Consider the following 23,213-nt stretch of genomic DNA (forward strand, 5'->3'; position numbering starts at 1 on the left):
TGTACGAGATGCCCAACTACTGGAGCGGTTTTAACCTCCCCCTTCCTGGCGGATATCCCCTACAAGCCGCACCTTTTGAAGTGCCGCACAGTTACGTCAGATGGTGATGGGTAACGGTAACTGTGTACCAAGATTATCGACTCAGGCCTGCTGCCCCGCATTCCATGCTCGGTAAACACGCCGCTTGCCGGGATTCACGCGCACATCCAGCCACCTCCCTATTGGCCGAGAGACCTGCGCCTCCCTGCGGTCCGCGCGCTTCCAAACCACGCCCCTCGCTCTCTCAGTCGGCTCTGTCTCCCAGTCGAGTGCGCATCGGCGCTCTGCTCTTGGCGCGGCCTCCCCCTCCCGGCCCGAATACGCGAACACGGGAATCGCGACTGCGCATAATAATAATAATAATTGGTTTTTGGTGGAAAGGAAATGGCGCAGTATCTGTCTCATACATCGTTGGACACCTGAACAGCACCGTAAGGGAAGGGATAAAGGAGGAAGTGAAAGAAGAAAGGAAGAAATAGGTGCCGTAGTGGAGGGCTCCGGAATAATTTCGACCACCTGGGGATCTTTAACGTGCACTGACATCGCACAGCACACGGGCGCCTCAGCGTTTTTCCTCCATAAAAACGCAGCCGCCGCGGTCGGGTTCGAACCCGGGAACTCCGGATCAGTAGTCGAGAGACTGCGCATCTGCGAGCCCTACTTTCTCCCACTATCCTGTTCCTCCTACCCTCCCCCTGCGCGGCGCAACGACCATTTCCTCACCTGAAAGAGAGAAATTACCGCACGCGTCGTGCTCCCCCCAATTTCTTATTCCTTTCCCCAAGAACATCCATCTCTCTCTCTCTCTCTCTCTCTCTTTCATTCACTGCCTCACCCTCGCTCCTCCCTCTTCTCGGAGTATCGCCGGTTTCGCGCCGTTGGCGCCGGTTCTCTTTGTTCTAGCACTTCGACGATTGCAGAACTATACCACAGGCGTTTCAGCAAGCACGTCCGCGCTTCGAAGACGGCTTTTATATTCGCCACTCCGTCAGTCATTGAAGTAATCGTGGAGCTTAATTCATCCATTAATTGGTAAGTCCCCTGTATAATTTCGGTTTCGCTGCGCGCGGCGTTACCCAAGTATACGCGCGGTCTAGCTGCAGGGCGCGAGTTTTGTGCACGTGCGTGACGACACATTATCGCTGTCTAACCCAAAACAGGCACTAATAAGATCTATTTGCTCTCATTGGACACAGGCCAACGTGAAATCGCGCTAATGAGGGTGAAATCGCGCTTCATGTCACACGTGGATTCTCAGCTCATGTTTTTCTAGGCCCAGATGAAAGCGCGCGCTACACTCATACGCAGATTCCCCCCTCGTTTTTTTAGCATATAGTGGCGCCTTAAATTAACTTGTCGTATCCGCTGGTGATCTTACTGGTGCAACTGCAGGAGTGTGGGTTCATTTTGAGCGAGGCTGCAGATATTTATTTTCATATTTAGTCCGCTGACAACTTCCCATCAGTATAAACGCTATGGAAAGAAAAAGAAAGAGTATCGATGCTGTAACCCGGACCCATAGGTACCGTAGACTTAATGCTGCCATTCAGCCATTGCTTTGCCAAACCGGAAGGGAAGGAGACGAGCGCGGCACCATCAGTCAGGGTTCTTATTCTGAATGTGCATCTGGAGACAATACTGCTGCACTCGGATGTGAATTAATGACTGTCAGACCCTCTGGAGGCAACAACGAAGTAGAGACTGGGTCACTGGATTTAAGAGAGGAACCGTGCGCTGCTCCTGAGCAAGGCGAGCCGGAAGAAGGAAGGTCAGGTTTTCTTCTAATTCACCGTAAAGGTGACAGTGACAGTGCTGACAGCAGCAGTGATCAGCCTGCCAAGACAGATGCAAGCCCAGCAGACGAAGTAGCTGCTCAGCTGAGAGTTTGGGCATGTGAGCATAATATTACACAAACAGCATTGTCCTCCCTACTCAAGATCCTGAAAACACATGCATGTTTTTCAGACTTTGCAGCTGATGCCCGAACACTTCTTAAGACACCACGTATGGCTCAAGTTGAGAGCTCTCAAAATAGTTGCTATAAGTACTTTGGCATTTCTAACAGTATGAACTGCATTTTGACAAAGTTTGATTTGTCTGTGCTGCCCGAAAGCTTAGATTTCATGTTTTATATTCATGGCCTACCACTGAGCAAAAGCTCGCAAAGCCAATTCTGGCCAATTTTAGCGAGGGTGGACAGCATACCTGACAGTAGTGTATTCTTGGTTGCGTGCCACCATGGAAACCAGAAGCCCACATCCTTGAACAGCTTCCTGGGCCCACTGGTTGATGAACTGCTTGAGCTTCTACAGACAGGGCTGCGCTTTGGTGATGCTTGCTTTGCGGTCACCATCAAAGGATTTGTATGTGATGCCCCTGCCCGAGCCTTTATTTTAAGCACAAAACTGCATTCTGGCTATTATGGTTGTGGAAAATGTCAGCAGAAGGGAGAACCTTTGAGAACAGATGAAGATTTTGCTAACAAAGTTCAGAGTGAACACCACATAGCCGATACTCCTCTTTCTGCATTGCCAATTGGTTTGGTATCTCACTGCCCGCTTGACTACATGCACCTAGTATGTATCGGGGTGACCAAAAAACTGCTCTTGCTCTGGATGAGAGGTCCTCTGCAGTGCCGCTTGCCTTCATCTTCTGTTGATAGAATTTCTGATCAGTTATTAAGGCTGGCTAAGTTTCACTGCGATGAATTTTCTCGAAGGCCACGTTCCCTCAGAGAAATTGATCGCTGGAAGGCAACAGAGTTGCGGTGTTTTCTCCTGTACTTTGGACCGTTTGTACTGCAGGGCATTTTGCCAAGACACACCTACAATCACTTTCTGATTCTGCATGTTTCTATTACAATCCTCTCAAGCACTGCTATGTGCCATGAGTACTGCAGCTATGCAAAGGAGCTTCTGATTTGCTTTGTGAAATCATTCAGATCCCTTTATGGAAGGCACAGCATGTCATACAATGTTCATTGTTTAATACACTTGGGAGACGACGTTCTAAAATATGGGCCTCTTGACAACTTCAGTAAAGCAGAAATTTGGGCAAGTTGGTACGTATCCATTTTGAAACAGCGCAACAAAGACGGGACGTGGAAACTGAGGTGTAAAGACAAACACCTCAGTTTCCACGTCCCGTCTTTGTTGCGCTGTTTCAAAATGGATAAATTGACAACTTCAGTGCTTTTCCTGCAGAAAATTTCATGCAGCAGCTCAAGAAGTTGGTGAAGCACTCAAAAAAACCACTGGAACAGCTCAGTAATCGCTTGACTGAATGCATGTCTGCTGGCACATTATATGGCACAAAGCAGTGCTCCAAGCTAACGTGCAAACTCTTACAAATGCACAGTAATGGCCTCTTAGCAGGCAATTACGGTCCCCAGTTTCACGCCGCAAAATTTTCAGGGTTCACTCTACGAATTTCCATAGGCAACAATGTTTGTGGTCTGTCAGATTCAACCATTGTAATGGTAGCAAATTTTGCACATGACATCCATGGTCAAGAAATTCTGATTGGCAAGAAACTTGAAGTTGTTGGTGAGTTTTACACTATGCCATGTGCATCATCGAACCTGGGGATCCGTGTTGTAAGAGAGGCAAGTGACACCTTCCTTTCATGGCCACTGTCCAATGTTAAGAGCAAATATGTCTTGCTGCCTGTCTCTAGCTCACAGCATGAGTATGCAATATTTCCCCTTCTGCATTCAGCCTAGCTCAGCATCCAATCAATTACCACCCAGTTCTTGTGACGTCCTATGAATTCGTGCATGTGCTTGGTGAAATCCATTGTTATTATCAATTATAGGTCATGTTTGCCGTTGTGAAGTTCATCGCTTCAAATAGTGTTGCTGTTGTGCCCACAAACTGGCTCCTTGAAGATACCTCAAGCTGTCAGTGGCCATCAGCAACAACGGCAAATATTGTTAAGCTGGTGAAAAATCGTAGTCACCTGGACCCCGCTTCGTGCCGCACATACAAAGTTGATGTCATCGCAGTGACAGGTATGTGTTAAATTGATAAATAGCTGATGTATGTGTATGTCCAAATTGTGGCCTTTTAAAGTGCTCTGAACAGGATTTTGACAGCTATGATTTCTTTCACATTTGGTGGACTGCATTTTGATGATGTCTGTCTGAAGCCTGTTCACATGCAAGCGAAAACCGGCGAATCCTGTTGCTGCGGCACAAAAACCTGGTTTGAGTCATTGCAGCGCCGAGCGGCGAAGTTTCAACAAGTTGGAAATTTTCACTGCGGCGCACCGTTCAATCGCTCAGTCACTTGCATGTGAACCAGCCTTTAGTGCAGGTAATCTTGCATTCTGCATGGTCTTCTTGTGCATGGCGTGTCATTTTGGAAAAATGCTTTTATTTGGAATGCAGGGTACCTGAAAAGTGACTAAATGTGATAAATATGCTTATTAAAGAGGTGAAAGAAGACCTGAATTTCATAAACAAAAAGTTATAAAGACAGGTATTCAGCATATTGTGCACCTTCCTTTCATTGAATCAGTTTCTTTGATGAGATCTGAAAAGCGTACATCAGTTGATAAGCATGCTGGGGTCACCGCTGTGACTCATGTTTCAGTGAAGGACCCTTATGTTTTTCATGCATTTATAAATACTGTTTTACCTAAGATGTGCTTTGCAATTTTTAAAAATAGCTTTTATGAGTTAGAGGAGCGCTTTTTTTAGCTTAGCATTTTCAGCAGTTTAGACGTATTGGCTAGTAATCTGGTTAACTGATATTGAGTAGTTTTTATTTATTACTGTTTGCCTCCTGATTAATTGAGAGGTGTGTGACCCACCGTAATATCCACATCAGTTTATAAAATTTTGAAAATTCTATAAAGTTACCCTCATTGTTGTGGCTCAACAAATTTTGGCCACATCATGCTAAAATACATGTGATTTAAAGATTTCAAGAAGCTTGCAAACAAAGTAACCCTTTCAGTGCACCCAACTCGACAAAATAGCCTAAATTTATTAGGCCACAGTGGCGACAGTAACTATGTTTTCGGAATTCTAAAAACTGATATGGACATTACTTACGGTGGGCTACATGCCTCTTAGTAAATAAGGAAGCTAACAGTAATACTTAAAAAGCTAACTCTTGAATATAACCAGCCAACCAGTTAGCATGTCTTACCTGTTTTCTGATGTACTATGCCACTGACAATGCTATGCGAAGGAAACCATTCTTCTAATTCAAAAAGCCTATTTTTACAAAATGCAGAACATCTTAGTTGGAGCGTCTGGCTTATGTAATGGCTTCATGAAGTGCAATTGACCTTAGTGCATTTAAAAAAAAATATTTATTCTTTGCCAAAAATATTATCCCATACGTGTATTGCATATAAAATGCTTTACATGTAATGCAGAAACATATGACAAAGCTCACCAAAAGCTGCGCAGAGCTGAAGAAACTGATGATGTGCAGACATCAACAGACCAAGGTACGTATTTCATTACATTACAACTGTTTACTGCAACTAAAACTCATCTTTACAGAAAAGGGTCGAGGCAAGCGAAGGAGGATGATACGCAGAATTAGTTCTTCAGATGATAGTGACGAGGTCGACCTCGAAAACTTTGACATTCCAGAACCACCCTTTCGCAGCCAAAGGTAGCAGTAGTATTCATGGTGTGTGGCAGTGGCTAACGTATTTATTTTTCAGCTGTCCGAGAGGCACAGATGATGCCACCAGAGGCTGGTTGCAGTAAATTTCTGTCTCGGAATGTTTGTCATGGACAAAATAGATTTATTTTCACCTGACAGATTGGTATATGAAAAGCTGAACTGCTGGAACTCATAAATGTTCAGTACCAGTCACAATTGTATTGCTTCATTTATTTATTGTTCCTTGTTTTAAGCCCTTCAAGTGTAATTTTATCATAAATATAAACCAATCATTTGAGTTCAGGTTGCATAATTAGATATAAGCTCAGTAAATGACTAATTTTCGGTAATGTAAACTTTTTCTTCTGTTCATTTGATATTGCAATCCCATGGCGTGCAACCCAAGTTTAGTTCCTAGCTATCATGTGCCCTATTTTTTGTTCTTTTGTCTTTGTTCATATGGTCACACCAGACATGAGACCAGCATGGTGTGCTAGCTGCTTACTGCAATAGCTAGGCGGGCGAGTTGCATGATTACACATTCATTCATTATAAACAGTATGCCATGTGTAGACAACTAATAGGAGGTGTTTGCTTTTTGCTGCTATTCAATTGGCACCTGTAGGAGACCGCCCCCTCTCTTCTTCAGCATCCCAGTTACGCTGTTCAGGTAAGCTTTCAGTTTCCTTGGCCAACCCTGGTATGCAGTTTAGTTGTCACCTGTACTAATCTCCTTTGTTTTGCTGTACCAGATTCACCATTAGCGTGTGCATCCAGCTCACAGCGTATGTACATGTTGAACCTTTCTTTACTTGAACACATTTGGTAAATGTCGACAACCATGTGTGAGCACTGCGACTTAGTTTTTGTTCATCTTTTCCCTGGCAGGAAGCAGCCCACTCTCCACCCCAGCATCAGATTCACAACACTCGGGTAAGCAGTCTTTTCAACCCAACCAGATGCAGAGCTCAGTGCATGCCATTAGCCACATTGAGCTTCTTTTTGCTCAGGAAGGTCCACAACCAGCAGATGTATTGTACCAGAACACATCTGCTGGTAATACCTAGAAGTGCTGAAATTTGTATGTGTTAACTTATGTCTGATTTTTTTTTGGCAACTAGCGCATGCTAGTTTTTTATGTGTTTGGCCCTTGCTCTCTGCAGAAAGCTGCAGCCCATCTGCTTCAGCATCCCTGTCGCACTGCCTATGTAACCTATGGGTTTCCTGAACCAAGCCTAGTGCGCAACCATGTGCAAGCTATGGCAGTACTCGCACTGATTTTATTGTTTATTTTATTAATCAGGTTCACTACCAGCATGTACTTTCATCTCACAGGGTATGGACTTATAATCACTTAAATTTTTTTTTGGTATAGTGCTGGTGACCATAAAAGTAAATGCACTACTCAAGTGTAAAATTTTGTTGCAGGACAGTTTAACACAGCACTTGATGAGTACAGTGGGTGCAGTTTGCCATGTTTAGCACCTATCCGTGAACATTTACGGCAATGCGCTAGCTATGTTTTAAGAAAGGGAATTGTAAATGCACTTTCATGATCTTTTGTTATGGCTGTCATGTAGTATATGTTCAGGAATGCTTAATACAAGCATCCATATCTGCAGACATAGGAAGGCAGTTTTTCGTACTTATAATTTGTTTTTCTTATTCACAGGAGGCCATCGACTCTCCAATCCGACATACCTTTCATGCAGCTCAGGTAAGCAGTGTACTCCATCAGCTCAGGCAACTCCAAAGCTGGATACACGGTCATGTCATTCTTTTTTTTCCCGAGCAGACACTCCATCAACAGGTGAATTGAGATCCCAGGGTATGCACCTAGAAACATTATCTTTTTTTTACCTTCACATGTTTAGCACACCTGAATGTCTTTTGAAGCTAGCAGGTAATCCCGTGCTTCTTGTTTCGTTCATTACATCCCTTTTAGGAGAGCGCCAACTCTGCATTCCAGGGATTCACTCACGTGGCCTAGGTAAGCGGTTGGTCTCATCAATCCAATGTGTGCAGACCTGGGTGTATACTGTAAGCCGCACTGATTTTCTCTTACTCTTTGGAAAACAGATTCCCGACCCACAACTCAGCCCAGCTCACACGGTAAGCACTTAGTGTTATGTGTGCATATATTTAGCATGTGTGGAACATATAATTTATGACAGGCCACCGTAAATGAGATGCCTTTGTTGATTTCATTCTCTTTGATAGGCTGCCAACACTCAGTACCTGCAGCTCAGTTACACTGCCCAGGTATATAGTGCATTTACTCTCGTACAGCCTGTTAGACAACTGAATGCTATATCATATATGCATACCTTCTTTAACCATAATTCATTTTGCATTCCAGACTTTTCCTGACATTTCAGCAGACATTTTCAGTTCGCAAGGTATCCATTTGAAAATGTTTAGCCTTAATCCTTGAAGCAAAAAATTTAATTATCAGTTGATATGGCCAGTTGATGCTGTCCTTTAGTACCTGTGTCTTTCTCATTTAAATGTGTAGTTGCATGTATTATCTCTTTTTCAGAACTGCCAGGGAGCTTTTACAGCAGTCCACATGATCAAGGTATGCTTCAGTTCAGTCTGAAATTTATTGAATAGTTGCATGATAGAAATTAACTTTGTGAAGTTCACAACATATCGAACTGCATCTGTAAGAGTCATTTTAAGTTCCATTTGTTCACGCAGGTTGTGTGAATGATGTAATTTAAGGTGAAGATGTTTTTATTAAATTTTTATTTCTTGTAGAGCCATTAATGGTAGACACCATGTCATATCAGCATCACCGTGGTAAGTGACTAACCTATTTTTTGCATGTATGTGTGGATCATCACTAATTTCCCTGAAAGTCGGTAATGTAGTAATGGAAAGTGAAAATGTTTTTAATATTACAGGACGTTCTGGTAGCCTGGTGGCTTTAATCAAGAAAGAGATATCATGTGAGTCTCTTCCTTGTTTCCTCCAACATTGTTTTGTTAAAGATGTAAGGAAATATATATCTACCCAAAATGCGGTCTCTATAATTCACTGGACACATAATATAACAGTAATGGCAGGTAACTAAGTTAATATGTGTTCATTGGGAACAGACTTTGCACACAATGGTTTGTCATTTGGTGCAGCTATAAGCCCATATTTGTAACACAGTGTGCAGAGGAATTATTCCCCTATAAGCTGAATTCATTAATTTGCCGTGGAAGCTTCCAGCTAGTTAAAACAGCCAAAGGTTGCTCTAGAAATTTAGTTGCAGTCAAAAGCAGGTGAATGTTATTACTGTTCACGTTTAAAATGACATAATTAGATCATTTGCACCAAAAAATGTAGGCCTCCCAAACATGTCATAAAATATACATGGTATGAGTCTTCTAGCCTGATGTGTTTCATTATATGATTGTGTTCAGCAATAAGAAGGTATAATACAAAGTTTGGTGCAGTGAAAAATAAGAAGTGTACACTATAGCATCATGGCCACCACTTCAGTACGCGCTGTTCTTCATATCAGTGCTTACCATGAAATGGTTACGGTAGTGGACTACTACTTGCAGAGTTGAGTTTCAACAGAGCTGTACCTAAGAACAATTAATACCCTTTTTAACTTTATTTTTCACCGTGACTCTAATATGTACATGTTGTATATAAAGTTCACAATGCTCTGGAACTTCAGTGGGAGGATGCGCCCCTCTCCTGGCAAGGAAAGGAGCATACTATTTCATGGTGATAGACAAATTTTCCTTTTTGAAGTTTTTTCAGAAATTCTGCTTAGATCAATTTCAGAACCTTTATCAGTGCATTTTGTATGATAGTGATTAAGGGCTGATATTTCAGACTTCTTTTCTGTTTCAGCTTCTACACGTGCAGTGCTCAGAGAGATCGAATTTGTGAAATGTCAGAATGACCTTATACTTACCTGCTCAAACAGCAACAAGTTACGGCTGAAGAGCACTGTGATGAACCCACTTTGCCGCTTCTTCAGATGGCTCAAGTAGATGAGCTTGAGCACCGTCTAGCTAATTCTGACCATGCACGCAAACATTTGGTAAGGAAATTTAAGGAGTGCAAGCATATGTATGGAAGCTAATTATATTTTCTTGTAACAGTGCAAGATGTTGTCTAGAATTGGAGGCAGCACAACCCACAACACAACTGCAAACATAATGAAGTACCTCTTCCATGATTCTGTTGGTGTGGAGTTCAGTTTACATGGACAAAAGGGCAAAAAGGCCTTTAACAGCACACAGCTCTTCCATGTTATTATTGGTAAGTACACTACTAATTTGTAAACTTATGTACAGCACCTACATTTATCTTCTGTGGGCTATATAGTACACAAAATCATTTTGCACTTTGACGCAGCAAGGTTGTCACAGAAAAAATTTTGAAACCGTTTTCGGAGGCCATTTCTCCAACTCGTTTATATCAGGATGAGCCGTTGGTTTTACTCCAGTGAATTTTGTGCAGTGCCTACTCTGTGGTTATGACACAAGATTGCTTACTTTATGTACTTTTTCTTTTGTAGAGGCTGTACAAAAAAGCCCTAACACTACCTCGGCAACACAAGCTGAAATATGTGGTGCGATAATGGCATGGCTCAAGAACTGTCGAGCACGTTTGACTACTGCATCAAAAAGGTACGCAGCTTCTAAGCAAATCATTATTAATTCCCATCTCTTATTTCTTTTAATGATGAGTATAATTTTTCTCACAGAGTAGGCTGCTTTTTCATCACACAGACCATTGTAATATAGCATTTGTACAAATATACTGTGCAGGCACACACACTTACGTACATATATTGAAATGAATGTGTACTTTTGCATTCTCACCGAATGGCTGGGCTCACTTTCCCATCTTTAAAAGTGTCTTTTTGCATCTAACTCAGAGATAAGGATGCTTATATATATGTATATAACTATATCCATGTCTTCGTTCAAGTGCTGGTACCAGAGCCAGATTGCTCTTTTGCAAGTCTAGCTTCTATGTGGTCTCTCTTCAGCAGCCTCTCTTCAGCACGTTCTAGCTACTGCACAGTGAATAGGGAGGTTCAGAATAGGGGCACCCTATCGATTAGGGGTATAAATTTAGCGGGACACCAGGTGTGCTGGTGCACGGCTGACCCATTAATCCCCTGCCCCCTAACTGATAGGGTACTGTTATTCTAAAACTGTCTAATACTTGCTGCTGTAGCAAATTTCATTTGAAAAGATTCTGTTCGATTTAGCCCAATTGTTTATTGTAACTGGTCTGAACACAGTGCTTCAGGACAAAGACAGTGCTAGACAGCACATGGTGCCCATTTTCAGCTGTTTATTTTTCAACTACGGCAGCCATATATGCGTATGTGTGTGTGTGAGCGTGGGTAAATAACGAGATGGCAGCACAAGCATGGTAATGGTTTATCCTGTTTTCTTCTGATGCATTTTTCGTGAAATTCCTTTTCACACATTCTTCACACAATAACATCTCTTGTTAAGCCATCCTTTGGGTAGCTCACAACAATTTAGATTATTAACAAATTTGGAAAAAGTTTCTTCAGCATCTGCTTCATATTATGTAACTTGTCAGAATTTCACTTTTTTGCAAACTGCATCTGAGATGACTTAATAGGTGATAAAATATTACAATGTTTCCATTATTCTGTCATTGAGTTACCTGCAAACATTCAGCCGATTTTGAAGAGTGAGCGGGCAAAAGTCCATGTCTGTCTCAAATTTTCCTTTTTCCTAAAGCAGTGTTCACTTATCAGATTCAAACTCTATTTCCCTGAAAATTACTACTGAATCCTTTAGTCCAGAAACGTTCTACATTGAGTGCATTTTTTTGTCTACTTGTCCACAGGACAACCACCTCAGAATGAAGACTGGAAGAATCTTCATGCTCCAAATATGAGCCACATTTATTTTATTGAAATGGCATGGATTAAGTCATCCTATGCTATATTGTTCAATTCGTATTCATTACAAGCTGCTCAACAAAAGACTGCCATTCTTTGTTCTCTAGGTAAGCACATCTGCATTCTTTCCGCTGTGGCACTGTTTGTGTTCCTTACAGATTTGCAGGGTGCTGCTGCCAAACTTTGTGTTCTTTTATATTGTACCCCTATGAAACAAATTGCTTGACGGAGACTGCTGCCTTCTCATGTTTGTTTGGCAAGTGCATTTGTGAGCAGTTCAGAATGGTTTTGTATCATTTCATGCTTTTTCATGCCTGCAAGCTATTACTAAAGTTCCGTATACACAGTCTTGACACTATACTTCTTGTTAGCTGGCTGGGCCTGCCATCATTTCATTCTTTGGGTGATCTCATCTGCATGCTGCCCCTTTTGTGCCATTTCATTTCGCATTCCGCGGTCATTTTAACTCGTGCCAAAGTGTTAAATTCATCATTTCAGATGGCTGCTACAGGACAACTATCCTGAACTTCTTGCAAACTGCTCCGCAAGAAAATTTTTATATTACTCATGCAGTAACTTCTCTTGTTAAGCCATCCTTCTGCTAGCTCACAATTCATTACAAAGCACATCACCATTTGAAAAATTAGGTTTGCACAAATGCAGGAAATCATTTTGAGCATATCAAGTGCAGATGATTCACAAAATAGGAAAAATGCATAACTATCTGTTCTATATTATCTAGTTGTCAAAAATTAGCTTTTCCACAAACTACATCTGAGATGAGTTACTAGGTGATAAAATATTACAGTTCCTTTATTCTATCTGTCATTGAGTTGCATGCAAATACAGTTGAATCCCGCCACAACGAAATCGGCGGGGCGTACGAAAAATTTCGCTGTCGCGGAATTTCGTTGCCGAGAAATTACAGCCCAAGTCGGCTGATCCCGGGCTGGCGTTGCATACGACTGTTCTTACGTCGCCGCGCACGTGAAAGTGCGTGGTGCGAAACGACTGCACCATGTGTCTGCGCATAGGCGACTTGGTGTAGAGAGAGGAACTCGAGTGAGACACAGCGGGAAGCATCGTGCCTGCATGCTCTGCCGAAGCGCGATTGGTGGCCCCGAGAGGGACCGTTGAAAAAAAAAAAGCTGCCAAAGGAGCTTTGAGAGAAGAGGAGGAGAGGCGGCGTTGCGAAAAAAAAAATATTTCCAGAAGTCCGTAAGCTTTGTCTGCTTGCGTTTTGCTGCCAGCAGCGGTGTCACGCGACTCTCACACTCTGTTATGAGAGCCATCGCAATGTCGTCGTCGTGAGAGCCCAGAAACTTCCTGATAAGATCGAAGGCATCCAACACCTGCGACGAGGTTGCCAAGGCGGATGAATCCTGGGCGGAGTCGTCTTCAGCTTCGGACGGCGGCTCTTCTGGCTCGCGAACACTTTTAATTAGTATGTCCTCATCACTGAGCTCCTCGTAAACAAGCACATCCGCATCAGCGTTGAGGAAATCGTCCAGCTCGATATCGCCGGGGATGTTTCCTGCATCCTGGAGGGATTTCCAGGCCGTACTGATCCCCGGAGTCGACGATGATGGAGCGTCATCCTCCGCAGCTGCAGCTGTGCTGGTCGCCTCCTGGTCAACAAACCCGGCGTGCTTGAAGCAGTTGTTGATCAAGGTGGACCGCGTCACGTTCCACGCAGCAGCTATAATCTGCAGAGCCATGAAGAGGTCCACTTTCGTCTCCCTGCCCGTCTCGATATTCAAAAGAATACGCTGAATCAGCCTCTCCCGATAAGCACACTTCACGCTTCTGATAATGCCTTGATCCAGCGGCTGAATGATCGAAGTGCAGTTAGGCGGGAAGAATCTCACCTTAAAGCTTGACAACTTGACGTCGTCGATGCGGTGGGCAGAACAATTGTCCAAGAGCAAACAAACCTTTCGGTTCTGCCTGCTCATGTCGCGGTCAAGTGCCGTAAGCCAGTCCGCAAATATGGCACGGGTCATCCACGACCGCCCGTTAGCGACGTACTTGACGGGAAGGCTTCTGTTTCCCTTGAAGCAGCGCGGTTTATCACTTTTCCTAATAACTAACGGGGGACGCCTGTCCGACCCATCCATATTCGTGCACAGCAGCACTGTCACTCTTTTCTTGCTGTGCTTGCCACCCTGGCAACGCTGCCCTTTAAAATCCAGTGTCCTCGCTGGCAGCATCTCGTAAAAGAGGCCCGTCTCGTCCGCGTTATAAATATCGGACGGCACGTAGCCGCTCATGATATCAGCCACGTTGTCCACCACCCATTCTGAGGCGCCGCCAGTGTCCGTGGAACTTGCTTCCCCGCACAAAACTTTCCCGACGACGTTGTGCCTCACTTTGAAGCGATTGAGCCAACCTGTGCTGGCCTTAAAGTCATCCAGGCCTAGCAAACAGGCATAATTGAGGGCCTTCTGCTGAACAATGCTGCCGCTAAGCGGGATGTTCTTGGCTCGCGTTTCGACAAACCAGGTGTAGACAGCCTTATCGAGCTCTTCGTAAGTTGGCTGCATCACCTTCTTGTGTTGAGCTGAAGTGCCCGACGCAAGTGCCTTGCCGATGTTTTCTTTGCTCTTGAGTATCGTTGATAACGAACTCGGCGCGATGCCAAAATCTGCCGCAATAATCGACTTCTTCCCGCTTTCTGCTTCGGCGATAATACGCGCTTTTTCTTCTAGCGAAAGAAATTTCCGCTTCTTCGCTGGCGGCGACATCCTATACTCCGTTTCATACATAGCTGTCTACACAGCCAAAGGTACGGAAGTATAAGTTTATAGTCCGTCAAAAAAAAACTAACAAAATGTGTCACTCCGTCTTGCGTCGTGGCTGAGTGGTACGAAGCGCGGGCATGTTTGTTCATTTTGTGAGGGGGCCCAGGTTCGATCCTCAGCGTAGGTTTGTTCTTTTTTATCTTTTTTCGGCGAATCTCTAGATAGAAAGTCTAAATGCGAGCCATATATAAGTGGACTTTTTTGTTATCAAAATGAAATGACTTCTTTAATAAGAAGCGTGCTGTTAACTTTTTCCGCAGGGAAACGAAAGTGAAGTGAGAGTTGGCAACGGACGTGCTGAGAGGCGCTGTTTTTCGGTGTTCATGGATTTTTTTCGCATGCTGCACACAATGAATCATTAATTGTGGGGTGATAGAATTCAGTGTGGCTTCAATTATTCGAGGCAGCGTCGTCTGGAGGCTACACGGTATAGATTGGCGATGTTGTTTTGGATTTATAATTCATGGGGTCAAACGTCCCAAAGCTCGCTGTTCGTCCTCCTCACAAACCACGGTAGCTCGCCGCCTTCTCGTGGTAACAATATCAACGGCGAAAATTCGGGTTTCTACACAAAGGATGTGTAAGTACAGAGTGAATGAACGTGGTGGCTGGTATAATTAATATCACCTCGCATGTTTTTAATATTTGTACATATCCGCAATGATAGAAATCATGTTTGTTACTGGAGATAACCGTTTGTGCTCGATCGTGAGTTACTGTAGTTTTTTGACTGCTGCCCAAACATACCAGGGTTTGAAAACTGGTGTTGCAGATTATAGAATGTTATATGTCGATATTTGCTGTGCATGCTGTGTGAATGGCCGGCCTTGTTTGTACGGCCTGTATTGTAAAGAGAACAGTGCGCCAAAATTCTCTTGTCCAAGACTTTTTTATCATTTACATGCTTGAGGAAATCAATTTTTAAACCCCCCCCCCCCCCCAAAAAAAAGGCTAGATGTCAGGTGAACCATTGAAGCGTATGTCCCCAAATGCGACAAGTCCACAAATACCAATTGTTCATTTTTTTATTAAATGGCACCCTCTCAGTATCTTGTGTGCCATTTGCTCTCGCAGTTTTGTAGCAGGCCAAAATTTCAGAGCTGGAGCATGGGATAAATACTATATAACTTCAGCAGGGAACAAGCATGAAAACTGCCAAACTTTGGCATACACAGTCGAAGACCAGCAGAGCAATGTCGCCAACAACTTGGGACAAACAGCATATATAGGAGCACAAATTATAGTGAGCTACACAATATGATAAGGCTAATCATACAGGCAGCACTAAATAAATCTTTTGTGAAGAATTTTCTGTGACGCCAGTTTCAGAGAATGAAGTCATATGGGTCATGTGGTCTTAGAGAGAGGAGGCCACAAGGCACTTAAAAACCTCGGAATATTTATACATAATAGATAAATCAGAATGCGAGTTGAGACAGCAATGAAACAACGCACAAAGCACGATATGCACAAGGCAGAAAATGATCATAATTATGAAGACTTTGAACACATGACTAGGAACGATGGCAGTTGCTGATGCTACATACAACATATATGGCATCTTACTATCACAAGTGGCTCAGCGGCTACGGTGCTAGTGTCTCCATAGTCTCTGTTGCTTTATGACATTCGAACTCAATAATACGATCAAACTATCACAATGTCACAAATAAAATAAAAAGCAACTGCAGCACAATAAAGCAGGAACAAGTGAGTAACAAGTAAGAAAAATTTCAAACACGATGATAACTGGCACGCAATTTTCTTGCTCACGTTTCATACGTCTGGAGCCGTGCTATTGCAGTAAAACCTAGTCCCGGTATTCACACAGTAGAGGAGACACCCAAATGAAAACAACGCATAACACGGCATAAAACACACCAGATATGAGTAATATTATATAAAAAATGACCAACAAAGCAATGTTGCACAGTGAGAACCTCATAAAGTAGAGAAGAAGAAAGGACAAACAGTCATCTAGACGTTAAATATTTCCGTAGTTCTTTGACACGGGCACTTTTGCTTAATGCAAAGCAGTGACATTGAACACATGCATGGTAGAAAGATAGGAAGAAGATGGCTGCACAGTATGAGAGAGCACTGAACAAAGGTTGAGCGGCAGCCTCAGTTCGCAAGCCGAGCCAACGTTTCGACAAGGAAACCTGTCTTCGTGTTTCAGCTGACACCTGAAAATTCGGGCAGAAACTATTTCACAATGACTTTCGATGATAGTGTGACCAGCATCCAAGCGTTATCTAGATGCCGTAGCAACACCCAGATAGAGAAATCCTCAAAGGAGGCAAGTAATGTTGTTCACATTAAATGGAAAACGCGCTGCAGTGGCGCACTGGTTATGGCGCTCGACTGCTGTACCCAAGGATGCGAGATCGTATCCCGGCCGCAGCGGCCGCATTTCGATCGAGGCGAAAAGCAAGGCGCCCGTGTGCTGTGCGATGTCAGTGCACGTTAAAGAACCCCAGGTGCTCGAAAATTCCGGAGGCCTCCACTACGCCGTTTCTCATAGCCTGAGTCGCTTTGGGACGTTAAACCCCATAAACCAACCAACAATCATTAAATGCAAAAACTCTGCAAAGAAAACAGTATTATTCCAGCTCCTCAATGCCACTCAATTCAGAGCTGGACTCTTCAGACGAGCTGCTTGAACTGCCAATGGCGAAAACTACTGGGTCAACTTCATCATCGAAAATTATATCCCTTTCCCAGGCTTCATCCTCAATGCGCTCAGCATGTGCACAAAATTTTTGCCAGTCTTCCTTTGACACATGTGCCAAAGCCTGAGGCAGAAGCTCCTCAACTTCAGCCAATGTGAAAGCTTTGTTTCTTTTTGCTACGAATCCTTTCACCATGCTCCACACCTGCTGAATCGGATTAAACTCGCAATGGTACGGAGGCAGACGCAACACTTCGTGGCCATGTTTTGTGGCAAGTGTGTCGATCGCATACACAGTGTGTCCGCTCGTCGTTCTTTTGCACAAATCGAGCAACTCAGCTCGTACCATGTCTGTTGACCAGGATATACCCTTCCTTGTGAGCCATGCCTGGATTTCAATCTTCCGAGTTGATGTCGTTGGTGGCTTTTCGAGCGCAACACTATGGTAAGGGGCATTATCCATAACAATAATGCTGCTGTTAGGAATGTTTGGCAGCAGTTTGCTTGAAAACTACTCCTCGAAGTACTTGCCGTTCATCTCGGAGTGGTAATCAGCTGAAGCGCCCTTCTTGGCTCTGAAGAAGTCGGCAGCACCGCTCACAAAGCCTGTGAGGCTACTGCCTGCATGAACGAGGATCAGGCGGCCTCCTTTCCCCGATGGCGCTGGCAGACCTGTAGTCAGGCCCCTAAGAAAGGCATCTTGCGATGACTTGACAGTGCTGTCCTTCCACACATGTTGCCTGGTGTGGCCAGCATTGACCCAAGTCTCATCGAGGTATACGATGCACCTGCACGGTGAGGCAGATAAAAATACCGATTGAGTTTTTATGGTGCACCTGCACGGGGCGGGGGGGGGGGGGGGGGGGGGGGGGGGCAGAACAAATATCGCTCGAGTTTTTGTTGTTATCAATGTATTCATCATAGAAATATAAAATATCGCGTATGCAATTATTACAAACTTTTGAATGGCTATTAGAATATTCTTCAATTCGTCATTCGAACTGAATAGTGCCTATTGAAAACACAAATTATATATGTAATGCTTTCGAATAATCGGCACCAAGGTGCACGGACCCGGAGAATAGAACAAAGAGCGAGAAACTAATTCTTCTTTGCAACATCCGCGATTCAGTGTCATCGCTATTTGATTCGTCTTTTATTTTATTTTAAAAACAGTATTAATGATTTCACAAAATGAGTGCATGACGTACACAGCTAGGTGCGATGAAGGTAGGCAAATAATGTAAAAGTCGCTCTCTGAACGATCATTAAAAACGAAGCGCTTACCTCCCTTGGCTCCGGAATGCTTTGATAGCTCTGAGATACCGGCGCCGCCAGGCTACTATGTCGGATCGCTCGATGAGTGCGAGAGTTCGTTTCCTTTTTTCGAACTTGAAGCCCATCTCTTTCAGCAACCTCCACAAGGTGGCTTTGCTCATATCCGGCAAATCGTCATCTCCGTTTACTTCATGCAGGATACTGTCCAAAGTCGGTATTTGTCTTTCGGCATACATACGATGCAACTTGAGCCGGATGGCGTTGACCGTAAAGCTGTCGTACTTCACACTGCGGGAGCTTGATATTGCCATCCTTTTCGGTCTTTTTTGCGGTGATTTTACTCCGCCAGAAAGACCTTCTTTCTTAAACCTCACAACTGTCCGAGGGCTCACTCCGGTCATCTCGCCCACAATTGCGAGAACGTCACGCACAGTCTTCTCGGGGTGGAGCTTCCTTATGCTTGCGTAGACATTAACTATCACCGCCTTGCAGTCTTTAGAAAACTTTGGAGACTTCACCTTGGAAAAGAGGCGAACAGGAGATGTTTTCGAAGTCGAAGCGGGGGAAGAAAACAAGCGAGCAGGTGACAGCGACGCCATTTTCACAAACAGACCTGCCGGCTCAGCTGCGAAAACCTGATACAGCCGGCGCCTGAGAAAACGAAAAATCTGCGTCACTCGGTTCTGGAAAACATAAAAGAAAAATCAATCTATTTGCAAAATAAAACACTTCCATCGGTCTACTATAATATCAACTACTGTTCACTTTGCTTGTCAATTCATTTCTATTTTTATTTTTGACACACTATATTATGATGCGGACGAGGATCGCAAACAGGCACCGTAGCCTTGGCTGCGTAGACAGCTAAATATGAAACGGAGTATAGGAATTCAGCAGAGCAGAGACGCGACGAGACCACGCTAAACGGTGCACACACAAAGGAAGAAATGGTGAAGCGGAGTGGGCTTCTTCCTGCACTCTCGCGTTTTCCTTTTTTTTTTTCTCCGACAGGACACGAAGCTCCTCCCACCGATGGCTCCGCCCACCGGTCCACACAGACTGCCTGAAACGCGCTCAGTGCCTAGCAGACGACGCGGCCACGAAGGACGCGGCCGAAGACGCTAGCAGATGGCGTGCGCTGGCGCATTTTACACGCGCTTTCGAGGAGCCCCTCTTCGCTTGGAGGCCGCGAACGCTTACCAGCCAACACCGCTAGCAAGTGATCATGACGCGCTTTCGTGCTTGACAGGAAACCGCGAGCACCATGACAGCGAGCTACATCAATCGAAGAAGCCCAGCAAAGAGCCAATGAGCGGGGCGTGACGTCACTTCAAAAATCACGTGGGCATCTGGAGAAAAAAAAAAGCACACGAGGGTGTGCGCGAGGAGGATGTGCGATTGAGTGTGCGTACCCCCCCCCCCCCCCCCCCCACAGTCTGCGATGCAAAAAAATTAACGGCGGGAACGGGAAAGTCGCTCTTCAGCACTCAACTTCTGAAGAAAGACAAGACGGAGGGGCCACTCACCCCCGAAAATTCGCAAAAAAAATTCGTAGAAGCGAACACGTGCTCGCAAAGTGCTTCGTTTTTGAGGAAATTTTAATACATTAAGTCCTATGGGGGTTTCACGGGGAATGCATATTACTTCGTTGTGGCGAAAATTTCGTTGAAGCGGCGTTCGTTGTACCGGGATTCAACTGTATGTGGCCGATTTTGAAGAATGAGTGGGCCTAAGTCAGTGTTTGTCACAAGTTTTTCTTTGTACTAAAACTGTTCACTTATCAGATTCAAACTTAATTTTATGAACAGTTTGACCTGAAAATAATTACTATTGAATCCTTTAGTACCAAAAGGTTCTACAATGAGTGCACGTTTTCGTCTGTCTGTCTGCAGGACAGCCGCCTCAGAATGAAGACTCAATGAATTTTTGTGCTCCACAAGTATAAGCCAAATTTTATTGCAAATGGCATGGATTAAGTCATCCTGTGCTATATTGTTCAGCTTATATTCACTCAAATACAAGCTGCTCAGCAAAAGGCTGCCACTCTTTGTTCTGCATTAAATGAATATCTGCATTCAGTGCTTTCTCCTAAAATACACGTTTATTGGGTGAACAACACAGTTGACTTTCTTGTACCCCAAATTCTGTACATAGATGCGCATTGCGTCAATGTTGTTATTCTTTGCTTACTTTGCGAATGCTTCGGCTACTGTTTCTCTTTTTTTTGTATTTACCTGCATTTATGTGCTGTGTTATTGTATCGACCCCCCACTGTAATGCCAAATGGCACTGTGGGTAAAAGATAAATAAGATAAATGAATAAATACCCTGTGGCACTAACTCATTCTATGTTCCTTACACATCTGCAGGATGCTACTGCTGCTGCCAGAGTTTGTCGTTTACACTGTGCCCCCATGAAGCAAGTTGAGTGACGGAGGCTGCTTCCTTCTCAGGTTTGTTTGGTAAGTGCAATTGTGTGCAGTTCAAAATAGTTTTGCATCATTTCATGCTTTTTCATGCCACCACACTGTTTCTAAAGTTCCTTACATGCAGTCTTGGCACTATACTACTTGTTAGCTGGGCCGGGCCTGCCATCATTTTATTCTTTGGGTAATCTCATCTGCATGCTACCGCTTTTGTGCCACTTCATTTTGTGATGTGTGCTCTTTTGAGCTGGTGCCACAGTCTACGATTCATGATTTCTGATGGCTGCTGCAAGCATTGCAACTATGTACCTGAACTTTAAATGCCTTGCAGTAGTGTTGAAATCTGGGTCAGTTAGTACATGTTCAGGAGTAAAACCAGTCAAAAAACGGGACACAGCGAAGAGACGAGGCACACACACGACACGACACGACGAGGCACACACACGTGCCTGCGTGCACCAGTTCATTTGCTTCAAAACGTTGCATATTTTTTCATGTCTTTGGTAGTTTTCTTCCTCATTTTATGTTCTATATGTTACTGTTGAAAGCTTTGTATCTTCTTTTTTTTTCCTTTGAAAGTGGTCACTGGTTCATCAGATGTACCATTATTATCCTCTGTCCCAAGACTTCCTCTTTCAAGTACTCAGCTGAATACTAGCTTTTCTGAGGTGCGTTGCAGGCTTCACGTAATGTTGCCTTGCTAAGCATTAGTATAAGTTCTATTCACTTTTTTTTTTTTACACTCAGGTGTTCTGTTAAGGCCGGATTGTGGGTTGGTTATATGTATCTGCGTATTGTCCTAAGTGAGCGCTCAATGCTAGCTGCTTTTATCACTCTTTATTTTCTCAGATGGGTTTTGGTAAATATTGACCAGCCTTACATAAGCAAGTGAGGATTCTTATGTGTTAAAGATCATCTCAGATATTTGTCATTGCTGCAGACTTTATTACTGAATTGTGATAGTGACTTTTCGCATTTGTGGGAACTACTACAATGGACATTTGTTTTTGTTTACCCAGTAACCAAGGCCTTCCTTCACACTTGCTATGGCATGCTGCTGAAGATTAAGTCATCACAAGCTGCCTGGATGGGTGCCTACTAAACAGAAGTCCACAAATTTTATAGCTGTTGAATTGGAGTTCTTTCTCAAGTCGTTAGTTGATGTTTTTGCATAGAAGTATATGAGCTTTTCACTGAGAATAAAAAGTTTTGAGTCCTTAACAAAGGCTACTTGTTTTTCTACACTTGTACCAGTAATATTTATACACTGAAAATAGGCTGCCTTGTTTGATGCTGTTTGCGTTGACTTTCATTAGAGTTCTGTCATGACTAGACAGTTATAAAATGTAATTCACCCTGCCAAGCTTTTGATCCTACAGCAGCATTGCAAGAGCGCAATTTACTTGCATAAAGCACTTATTCTTACAGCAGAGAATATGGTGTCTCATGAACAGTTGTTGTGAGATATGTTTTGTAATTTGTAAGAACTCGGGTGAAAGGAAAATATGTGCTGTAGTATTGGAAAAATTTTCTGTATTAGACGAGAGTGTGAGAAAATATGCTGCTGTGCTGTCTCTTGCCCCTGTTGCCTGGCATATTCACCGTGTTTCTGCAGCCAAGCCATGTGTCGGCTTTGAGCAGAAATCTCGGTGCCAGACAGCTGGAGCATGAGACAGAAAAACACCTGTTTCTTCCACACTCTTGGTAAGCAAAATTTCGTCATGCGACTCTTTACATGAATACTAGTATCATATCGCCGAAACTACAAAAGGGCTAAAACACTTCTACACAGCTAAAAAGTACATCGCATAGATGTTTACAAGATGTTTTAGGATTATATCAGCACAGCTATAAAAGGGCACAAAAACTTCTTGATAGTTAAAAATGGTCTTGCTTAGAAGTCAACAAGATGTCACAGTAAACCTCTTCTAGTCGACAGATAGCGTTGCATTAGCCTAGGCTACAGGAGGTCTTCAAGACATCGGATGGCTTTATAAAAGCTTGGTTATGCTTCTTGTAGATGTCAAAACGTCTTGGTGTAGATGACTTATAGATTTCTACAAGCACTTTCTGTGTTTCGTGTGAGGGGAGCCGTTAGTAGTCCGCAACAGGGTCAGCGAGTTCGGCGAGCTTGTCCGATGAGACATCACCTGCAGCTGCGAGGATGAGGACCATGTGTTGGGGAAGACGCTGGAGCACACAGACGGGTGTCATGGTGAGCGGAGGAGTCTCCAAGGAGCGGGCGCATGCGACGAAGGAGCTGCGAAGGACGGTTGTCTCAAAGCTCTGTAGCGCTGAGGAGCTGCTGGAGTTTGGTGCGCTTGGACGCGGACTTGCGGTCGATGAGAGCCATCTTCAACGTGTCGAAGCGTGAGGCCGGGTCCGGGGAGCTGATGACGGGGAGCTGATGACTAACTCTTCAGCGATTTCAGGAGGCAGGTAGGACACGAGGTGGAGGAATCCGCCTCTTTC

At 43.9% G+C, this 23,213-nt stretch overlaps 2 protein-coding genes across 2 annotated transcripts; one reads left to right on the forward strand and one right to left on the reverse strand.

The window, feature by feature from the left end:
* The first annotated feature begins 911 nt into the window (after positions 1 to 911).
* On the forward strand, positions 912 to 23,206 carry LOC144132328 (uncharacterized). Its single transcript, XM_077664651.1, has 19 exons — positions 912 to 1,071; positions 3,853 to 4,048; positions 5,425 to 5,499; positions 6,289 to 6,333; positions 6,416 to 6,448; positions 6,552 to 6,596; positions 7,336 to 7,380; positions 7,459 to 7,491; positions 7,609 to 7,653; positions 7,743 to 7,775; positions 8,203 to 8,241; positions 8,424 to 8,465; positions 8,570 to 8,614; positions 9,519 to 9,711; positions 9,773 to 9,932; positions 10,192 to 10,303; positions 11,511 to 11,672; positions 20,685 to 20,777; positions 21,761 to 23,206. Exons 2-14 carry the CDS (start codon positions 3,856 to 3,858, stop codon positions 9,659 to 9,661), a joined length of 816 nt encoding a protein of 271 aa, XP_077520777.1. The 5' UTR covers positions 912 to 1,071; positions 3,853 to 3,855; the 3' UTR covers positions 9,662 to 9,711; positions 9,773 to 9,932; positions 10,192 to 10,303; positions 11,511 to 11,672; positions 20,685 to 20,777; positions 21,761 to 23,206.
* LOC144132327 (uncharacterized) lies at positions 15,381 to 18,942 on the reverse strand. The gene is made up of 2 exons (XM_077664650.1): positions 18,325 to 18,942; positions 15,381 to 17,825 (listed from the first exon to the last, which is right to left on the reverse strand). The coding sequence occupies exons 1-2, from the start codon at positions 18,912 to 18,914 to the stop codon at positions 17,549 to 17,551; spliced, it is 867 nt and encodes a 288-aa protein (XP_077520776.1). The 5' UTR covers positions 18,915 to 18,942; the 3' UTR covers positions 15,381 to 17,548.
* Positions 23,207 to 23,213: the final 7 nt, after the last annotated feature.

The sequence above is a fragment of the Amblyomma americanum genome, chromosome 5, assembly GCF_052857255.1.
Source record: "Amblyomma americanum isolate KBUSLIRL-KWMA chromosome 5, ASM5285725v1, whole genome shotgun sequence".
Taxonomy (NCBI): Eukaryota; Metazoa; Arthropoda; class Arachnida; order Ixodida; family Ixodidae; genus Amblyomma; species Amblyomma americanum.